General features: G+C 34.6%; 3 protein-coding genes across 9 annotated transcripts in view; 1 reads left to right on the top strand and 2 right to left on the bottom strand.

The window, feature by feature from the left end:
- Positions 1-376: 376 nt before the first annotated feature.
- eif1axb (eukaryotic translation initiation factor 1A X-linked b) lies at positions 377-3,582 on the bottom strand. The gene is made up of 7 exons (XM_084398397.1): positions 3,389-3,582; positions 2,804-2,887; positions 2,618-2,721; positions 2,256-2,306; positions 1,713-1,794; positions 1,483-1,574; positions 377-1,323 (listed from the first exon to the last, which is right to left on the bottom strand). The coding sequence occupies exons 1-7, from the start codon at positions 3,402-3,404 to the stop codon at positions 1,318-1,320; spliced, it is 435 nt and encodes a 144-aa protein (XP_084254523.1). The 5' UTR covers positions 3,405-3,582; the 3' UTR covers positions 377-1,317.
- A 223-nt stretch (positions 3,583-3,805) lies between these two features.
- On the top strand, positions 3,806-6,608 carry LOC311283639 (uncharacterized protein). The gene is made up of 2 exons (XM_084398177.1): positions 3,806-4,283; positions 5,177-6,608. The coding sequence occupies exons 1-2, from the start codon at positions 3,993-3,995 to the stop codon at positions 6,275-6,277; spliced, it is 1,392 nt and encodes a 463-aa protein (XP_084254303.1). The 5' UTR covers positions 3,806-3,992; the 3' UTR covers positions 6,278-6,608.
- A 794-nt stretch (positions 6,609-7,402) lies between these two features.
- rps6ka3b (ribosomal protein S6 kinase, polypeptide 3b) overlaps positions 7,403-9,849 on the bottom strand; it is a 41,730-nt gene continuing 39,283 nt past the window's right edge. For 5 of the 7 annotated variants that reach the window (XM_084398170.1, XM_084398173.1, XM_084398172.1 and 2 more), the window contains one exon: positions 7,403-8,724. In XM_084398170.1, the coding sequence (XP_084254296.1) occupies positions 8,602-8,724 (123 nt within the window). In that variant the 3' untranslated portion in view covers positions 7,403-8,601. The remainder of the gene's footprint in view (positions 8,725-9,849) is intronic. The other 2 variants (XM_084398169.1, XM_084398174.1) reach the window with 1 other exon arrangement.

Below are 9,849 nucleotides of genomic sequence, written 5' to 3'. Positions count from 1 at the left end.
TCAGATCACCAACAGCCTATTTCATGAATTTAAGTGTGGGGAAATAGGCTGGTTTGTAGAATTTTAGCGATGGACAATTTCAACCACAAGCCAAATACGATATTATTAAGAATATATACGCATGTGCATTAGGCTACCTTTGTTTTTCACACTGCAACACACGTGACAAGGCGAAAAACAAACAGTGACTAATATCACTGAAGCCTGTGGCTAGACATACACTTACTATAATTATACTGCCTATTTTATATCCACATCAAACACAAAATATCTGCAACAATAAAGACAATATCGTATATGGTCATTTTGTAAATTTGACAAACACTGGAGGTAAAAAGTGAATATTTTCAAAGGCTTAAAATACACATTTCTAGGATACTGAATGTTGTTGAATTTTATTTCAAAATCACAGGTTTTCTGATCAAAATCAACAGAGGACAAAAAGCAACCATTGTTAGCTCATCAAAACAATACACATAAAATGACAAATTATAACCAACAAGCTCAGTCAAAAGGGCCAGTTCTTGCAAGAATACAATCAATAAACTTTCATTATTCTTGTATTGATTAGCCTATTTGCATACAAAAATATTCGCTCATTCTGGTTACTTGCTTTGTGAGCTATCATTTTAGAAAGTAAAAAATGTTTCCATTTTCATCTTACAAATATTTCAGTTGCTGATGTTTACTGTAGTTTAGTATTGAGCTGTAACTGAGTATCAGCTGAAGTAATACAGAGCTTCAAGATTAGTTACTTTCATAGATTCAGTTTCAGCAGCCCTGTAAAATTAGTATTATCATCATTTGAAGTAGACAAAAACACAAAAAAGAAAACTAGGATGGATTGAAACAATGCTAATCAGAGACAAGCTTTTTTTGAATAAATGCATTGTCCATCGCATCAATTTTGTGACCAGTAAATCTTAAGAGACTTTTCAAAACATTCAAAAAAGGCAAGAGGCATTTTAGAGGTATCAGCTTTGCTCATAAGAGTTTCAATCACCTTTACAGAACATGTGAACATGTCTATTAGGATACAGACCGCAAGACCAAACATAAAATTGGTTATCTTTTTTATTGCGAATCCATAGATTCTGTACTTGTAACTAAATTCCACTTGATGTGAAATCAATATAAATACATTAAAAGATAACAAAATGGATTGAAAGTGAAAATGCAGTCATGTGTTTAGTAAGAGAAACCCAAAACTTGAGCCTCAGTGTACATAATGATGGAGGGGCAACTTCATGGGGGGGGGTGTGTGTGAGAATATGGTCGCTTCAGGCTGAAAAACATTCACTTCTCTGCTTCTTCCTCTTAGATCTGCAGAATAGACATATAGTATTGTCAGAACAAACACTAATGAACACAGATAAAAACTGATGTACTGACTACTTGCATCATTTCAATGAATCACTCAAAACATTCAGTTTTTAATTCATCTTAATCTTCTGATGAATACAAGACTGCTTCAGTACTTACATCATCAATGTCTTCATCATCATCACCAATATCATCAAACTGAATCTCATCATCATCACCAGGCCCGAAGGTATCAGTCTCGTTGATTTTGGCTGCAAGGCACCAAAAGTGAGAATTTAATGACATGACGTTTAATACAGCGCAGCAAAAAGATCAGCATATTGCAAGCCAAGAACCTCTTTTCATCAAGAACTGTCTAGCAGAGGTTACGTTTCTCTGAATATACTCACCGTGTTCTGGAAGCTCTCCATAGGCTTTCAGACTCCGAGCTTCATCAGCATTATACTTCAAAATGACATCTGCTTTGTTATCCTGACAAGAGATTTCAGAATTTAAAGTGTCAGATATTCACTTCATAAAATAAACCTTGCATTAAAGAACTCTGTAGTTTCAGAAGCAGAATTAGTTTTATTATTAAATTACAAGAGTAAAGCTTTTAAGTGATATTGGGAATTCATATCTTTCCTGGCAAATAAAAATATATTATATGCAGTTATATATTTTATTTGCACTATATAGCTATATTATTATAATATATAATTGTTAAATTAAGAAATATTTAACAAACCTGCTCCTGCCAGTCGCATAAACATAGCCATTTCTTGTCTTAAGTACAAGAAAAAAAAATTAATGACTAACTTGTAAAACTAGTCTTAGCAATTTATGCAAACGGCCCCTGATAGCCCATTAATCCAATGACTATAAATAATTATATCTATAGCTATATTTATTATATTAGTAAAATTATTTTAAAAAAGAATATTTAAACAAACCTGGTAGTCTCTTAATCCAATGAGTATAATGTCTGACGTGTTAATCCACACCTAAATTTAAGAAACAAAAAGAATAAGACAATAAATGACAAGACAAATGCGTCTTTGGATTTCTTGTTAAAGAACAATATAATCATTTTAAGCAGATACATTTTCATTTCAGAACATTATTTTGTCCTGTGCTTAAGTTTTCCAGCATATATAAAAAAAAATCCATACACAACATTAGTTACATCAATTATTTAGTTTAATCAAACAATGCTGACTGATTGGCCTAAACTTTTGATAATCAGTCCAGTCAAGCTCATTCACAAAGTGATGAAAACGCTGAATCTGCATTTAGCCTGAAAAGTAAAGCGCACCTTTTTCCGGAGCTTTCCTCGGATGTGACAAAGCCGTTTGACTCCATCAAAACACATGGCCTCCAATCTCCCATTTCCCAACATCTTGATGACCTGAGCATATTCTAGAAGACAACAAATGATCAAACTAAAAGCATTTCAAGGAAAGGCAGAATGTTTATTAAATGGAAGAGTATTACAACATACCTTGTCCATCCTCTTTAAACACCAGCTCCCTTTTCTCAGATTCATTCTCATTCTTACCACGCCGCCGATTTTTTCCTCCTTTACCTGGATACAGAGATATAAGATGAGATCAGATGACATCATACACATGGAACAAAGTCTCCTCATTAACACTACACTGCAAATGTTGCCTAATGACAGAGCAAAGTACATCCAGCATGGATGATTTTGATCTATTGTTCATTTCATGTTTATTTGTTGGGCAACTTAAGCATGTAGGAGCCCTCCTAGACATATTAGTTTGATAATTATAAGTAACAATATTATAAGTCTTAACTGTAACACTAAATGTATCTGTAAGTTAACTGCGTAACATACAGCGGCCGAGAGCATCCCTCTCATTACCTGACAGACTCTTTTATTTCGTTTTATGAGCTTAAAGGGCCAAACATTTTTTTTTTTTACTTTTTTTTTTTTTGGCAAAATGGAAAATCAAACATTGACAATGAGCTGCTACATTGAATATCTGGCGCAACACCTCACGTTACCTTGTTTGCTAAATTCAAGGCTAACATCTCTTACAATTGTCTTAATAAACCACCTTACCTTTGTTTTTCGGCATATTCTTTCAATCACGTCGACGACTCTCGTATAATGTTTCGAAACGTCAGGAAATTATAACCATATGTCAAATAGTTTACTTCTCAAACATGCTATAGTGAGCTGTTCAGCGCCGCTAGTAGCGAGAAAAGCTGAGAATGACGCATGCGCAGATTGCTTGCTTAATTCAAGATTCAACAGCGCAAAACTTTATTCACATCACAACCGCAAACCCGATCAGGAACTGAGACCATTTGTTTTTATAGCAGTGGATTAAATCTAATTTATTATGATCTTATCTGTAATATATTATAAATAATAATAATATTTTTTTATTAGGTCATTGGAACAAAAAGAGAAAAGGAAAAAATATATTTCGGGAAGGTTCCGTCCTCCTATCCGGTAGGGGGCGACAATTTCATCGTTAACGTCAGTAACATCTGAAGAAACCGCATTGAGGTTTGTTTTGAACATTTTTGCCTGTACTTCTTAAAGTAGGATTATCTACTATGATCAAGAGATAGCAAGCAATCTGAATGCAAATATCATATTGTTTACATAGTCTAAACATTCCATATTAAAGCCCAAATCCAGTTAGATCGTAAACATTATGGTACATAAATGTGTGGTAGGTGGTTGCCCGAACCGATCGGAAACCATTATTCATTACATGTTACCCGAGGATCCGAAAAGACGCAAACTTTGGTTAAAGTTTATTAAAGACAGTAAAGCTGACGAGGAAAACGCGAGCCCTTCATGTCGGGTGTGTGGGGATCATTTCTCCGAGGAGAACTACTTCAAAATGGATGTGGGTTACACCACATGTATGATACTAAGCGTGGATGCTGTTCCTACAGTATATACTGTTCATCGAACATCTGAGACGGAAAAGGAGATACGGGTAAGATGGCTAATTATTATTATTTTTTTCCAATTAGTTTTCATTCATAGGACATTTATATTTTAAGGTTACACTTTATTTTAAGGTGTCAATTGTTAGAGTGTAATTATATATTTAAGTACTGTGTAATATTATTTAACAACATGTACTTACTATAGGGATAAGGTAGGATTAGGATTTGGTTGTAGGGTTAGTTGTATGTAATTATGCATAATTTACTGTTATTACTATGGTAAGTAGGCTACATGGACACTGTAAAATAAAGTGTTAGGCCTACCTATTTTAATTATATAGTTATATTTAATGTACAATTTCATTTAGATATAATATAGATATTAAATGTTTATATATATATATATATATATATATATATATATATATATATATATATATATATATATACGCATATATTAGTATCAGTCAAAAGTTTGGAAACATTACTATCTTTAATGTTTTTGAAAAAAAGTCTCTTATGCTCATCAAAGCCTGCATTTATTTGATAAAATACATAAAAAAACAGTGATATTGTGAAATATTATTACAGTTTAAAATAATGGTTTTCTATTTTAATATAATAATAATTTATCTCTGTGATGCAAAGTTGAATTTTCAGCATTATTACTCCAGTCTTCAGTGTCACATGATCCTTCAGAAATTATTGTAATATGCTGATTTAATATCAATAATTAAACAGTATATATATATATATATATATATATATATATCACACACACATTTATTTTTTATGTAATGTACACATTAAATGTAATTACATATAATTCAACATCCATGTTTTATATAAAAAAATCTCTCTCTCTATATATAGCCTATATATACTGTATATAAACAATTCTGTTTTGTAATAATGTACTGGATTCTGTTTTATCTGACAGGAAGCAGAAGATGAAAGTGTGGAAGATGAAACATGCAAAATCACAATTTCTGAGCCCATTTCACTTGCTTGTGTCAAAGAGGAGCCTCTTGAATATGAGCTGAGTGCCAACATGACATGTGGACAAGAGCAGGATGAGTGTGTTAAATATGAGGAGAGCGAGCTGGCCGTTACAGAAGACTGTATTTCGACCGTCATCTTTGAGAATAAAGAAGATCATGTCAAAAGAAAGTATATCAGCTGTTTAACTTGTGGCCAGAGGTTTCGTAGTAGACGCAACCTAATGAAGCATCAACGTGCTAATCACGGTAAGAAGAAAACCAAATCTGAAGTTAAAGAAAGGTTGTTTATGTGTTCGACTTGTGGGGAGAAGTTTAATGAAATGCGTCTCCTTTTGCGGCATCGAGTCATACACACTAGGGAGAATCCCGATGGAAGGTTTGGGTGTCAACAGTGTGGAAAAGGCTTTGCCCATCAGGCTTTTTTGAAAGCTCACCAGAAAGTTCACGAGGATGCAGAGTCGACCATGCCGTTCACCTGCCACTTATGTCCCAGACGTTTCGGCTACAAAGTTGCTCTCGTTGCTCACATGAAGCATCACTCATCCAAACTTACGTGCACCTGCCCCATCTGTGAAAAGACTTTTCAGTTCAGAGGTTCCCTCGTTCAGCACCTCAAATCCTCTCATGCTGGAGAAAAACTCTTGTGCAAGACCTGCGACAAGGGTTTTCTAAGAGTCAATGGCTACATCAAACACATGGACAAACACAATGTGATGACCCCGTACTACTGTGACATCTGCAAAATATATCTCTCACAGCGAGGCTACGCGGCACACATGCTCACACATGAGCAGAAGCCCGAAGAGTCTGCTGAGAACCAGCCAAACAATTCAGAAGGAGGAATCGAGCCTGTGACCGCGAGGCAGGAAGAGGCCATGATGGAGCCACTCAGCGAAGATGAGACGGAAGTTCTTGCTGAGAGTTCAATGGATCTGTCAACGGTGGAGGACGCGGAGTCCAGAATGGTTCTGGAAAAGGAACTTCCTCAAGATAACCATGAAGAGGAGAAGAAGAGCGAGGACAGCGCTGGCACACAATGAGCCAATGAGATTCAGTTTAAACTAGTACTGTATACATTTTGTTAAATTAAGTATAAACCCTTTAGTTTACCCGAGGCAAACTATTTTTTTATTTCAATAGTCAGGATTATGATGAAATCTAAGAGCCTAATCCAATTAAAATGTTTCAATTTTAGTTACACTGTTAACTAAATATTGTAGTTAGATTTCTGTATTATGTCTCTGTGGTATTATTAATAATGTTTAGCTGCTATTAATGTTTATAAACATTTTATGTGCATATTCACATGTAAGATGCATTTCTTAAAATCACAATTAAAACTTTTGTCTTTCATTTAAGAAATTGATATGAAGAGATGCATTGGACAGATTTTCTAAATTTAAGTTATATAGTTATAGAAATTAATACTTTTATTCAATAAGGACGTATTAAATGAATCAAAAGTGACTGTAAAGACATTTATAATGTTACAAAAGATTTCTATTTCAAATATATGCTGCTCTTTTATGGATTTATCAAATAATCCTGAAAAAAAATGTATCATGGGTTTCACAAAAATACTAAGTTGCAAAAATATCAACATTGATAATAAGAAATGTTTCTTAAGGAAACAGCATATTAGAATGATTTATGAAAGAGCTTAGCCATCGCATGAATAAATTGCATTTTAAAAATTCTAATTAATATTAATATTTTACAATATTAATGTTTTTATTATTTTTGATCAAATAAATGCAGGCTTGGTGAGCAATAAAGACTTTTTTTTTTTTTTTTTTAAATCAAAAGCAATCTTACTGACCCCAACATTTTGAACGGTATTGTATATATATTTAACAATTTTAGTCTCGCACTCAAGCACGCAAAATTATTAACAGATTTTATGAAATAATGTTAAAAAAAATACTGTTTCCAGCAACACTGTCAGCCATGTAACTTTGAAGTTTGTATTCTTTGCATAAGGTCAATATGTGACTCAGATCCTCAAATGTGCTATGCAAAATTAGAGTTCAGAGTTCACCAAATCTGAATATTTTACATGCAGCACAAGACAAAAATCATTTTCTTTGCTTGCACTTTGGCTCACCCACGTTCGCAAGTATTGTGTGACGAACCCTTTAATGTGGTTTCTAAAAAACATTCACAGTCATATTAAAAAATGGCAAAATTTATTTTCTACATGTACAAAAGAAAGAACAGGATAGCAGCTTTTATGGACAGCAACATTTCTAGCTCTCTTCCAAGACAGGAAAAATACAACTGAGATGAAAAGAAAATGTACAACTTATTTAAAATTGCTCAGAAAAAGAAAACAAACACAAACCTGCAAGGAATTAGAAGTGGTTAAAAAAAAAAGGGGGGGGAAAAAACATAATCAGTCATGCTCATAAACATGACCACTTCCACAGAGCTACTAGCTAATATAGCATCTTGCCCATGCACATTTATAAAAATATGTCAAGGCTGTAAGTAGTCACTTAAAAAAGTCACTACATATATCTCTGTACATCCCTACATACAAACAAATACACAGGTCAGCAGGTTTTAGGTGAGGCGATACAGCCGTATACATTTCCGTCCCAGCTTATTTAATTTTTTTTATAATGTATTGCGTTTCACCTGAGTTCTCTATTTGACATTCTGTGCCGTTTACATGTAGGCCTCCACCGCATGTTTTGTGCTTTGGACCTCGTTCACATTGACACCAGCAGCCGTCACACAAACATTCAGACTCGACTTACAGTCTTGTATGGGTCTGCTGAGAGGGTTTTGTCCTAGTTTGTTGTTAAAATCTGACAGGAGTACAAGGTTTGCTGGGATACACCATAGCAGTTATGGTTTGGTGGGGTTTAAATATGCTATATGGCATTCCTGATGTAAAATAGTAGAGCAGAACAGGATACAATTTCAATAATCAGTGTCGAACTGAGAGGAACGTTTCCCATACAACTGGAGCTTTTCGCAACTGTGTTCACGGTTTGGTGCAGGAATTTGTTGTCATCCTCCAAAATCCCTCTCCTCCCTGAATACATTAACAGCGTAGCTTTTTTTTTGTTTTGTTTTTTACAGTATGCTTATATTCATACATAATTAGCTCCTCAGAAATAGTCCACAGATTCTTCAACGGTTTGCGTTTGGAAGCAGAGGCATGATTGTACAGGGCGAACTGTTTCTATTGGCCCTCGAAGTAACCGGTGAAGGAAGATTTTGAGTGTCCACCAGGGGTCCTCAGAATCTACACTTGATTCTAAAGGCCTCGACACCAGGTGGGCAGCAAGCAAGCCGAGTTCAGGCTGTGCTCAAACCAAGCTAGAGGTCACGGGGGTTGGAGGTGGAAGGTGTTAGCTCATAAAGCAGTGGAGGTCAGTTTTTTCACTCCTCTGCGCTGAGCAAGAATAGAACAGCCCACGGGCTCCAGCACGGGAGGAACGCTCCTATTCAAGGCAGAATATGTAGCAGCCATCGCCCCCTACAGGAGAAAAGATTTCACACAAAAATAAACAAAACAAAACAAAACACACAAAAATAAGTTTTCTACACCTTAATGAAATTCTTTCCATAATTTCCCTAACATAAATATATATATATAAATATATATATATATAATTTAAGATATAATTTCTTTCTGTGATGAAAAGCAGAATTTTCAGCATCATTACTCCAGTCTTCAGTGTCACATGATCCTTCAGAAATCATTCTAATATGCTTATTTGATACTATCAGTTATTATTATATATTTTTTTTTTTTGTTAAAAAGAACAGCATTAATTCAAAATAGAAATCTTTTCTAACAATATAAATCCTTACTATCATTTTTTTTATTTAAAAAAAAAATCAATTGAACACATCCTTGCTGAATTCTTCAGTGGTTTGCGTTTGGAAGCAGAGGCGAATTTTTTTTCCATTTCTAAAAAAATAAAAAAATAAAGACTGACCCAAACCTTTTGAACTGTAGTGTATATAGTTACAAAAGATTTCTATTTTGAATAAATGCTGTTCTTTTTTAAAAACGTTTTATTCATAACGGAATCCTGAAAAAAGTATCACAGGTCATAAAAAATATTAAGCAGCACTGATAATAAATCAACATATTAGAATGATTTCTGAAGGATCATGTGACACTGAAGACTGGAGTAATGGCTAATGAAAATTCTTAAAGGAACACTCCACCGTTTTTCATATTAAACTATGTTATTCCCGGAATGGCGGAATAGCACTTGGGAGCACTTCGACTCGGCGCAGTAATATCATCACTCCTGAAAAATCCTCCCCCCCTCTCCCTCTCACTTCAGTCATTAGAACCAACGTGACTTTTTACTGCGCCGAGTCGAAGTGCTCCCAAGTGCTATTCCGCCATACATTATAGTTATCCTTTTTACCCGCTTAGAAAAGCGCCACGTTTTATTTTGTGTCACCATACTTGGTCGTGTAACTACTCGTGTAACTGTATTTAAATAGGGAAAACGTGGAGGTGTTTGGTTGCTTCTAACTTCATCTCTGTTTGGTCCCTAATGAATGAACTGGGCTAAGCTAAGTGCTATCAAAGTGTCGCCGCGCGCCAGAGCGATTGAGTGCACGCACTGAGACGAGAGAG

Source organism: Rutilus rutilus, assembly GCF_951802725.1.
Source record: "Rutilus rutilus genome assembly, chromosome: 24".
NCBI classification, from domain to species: Eukaryota; Metazoa; Chordata; class Actinopteri; order Cypriniformes; family Leuciscidae; genus Rutilus; species Rutilus rutilus.
This window is presented reverse-complemented; position numbering and strand designations above follow the sequence as displayed.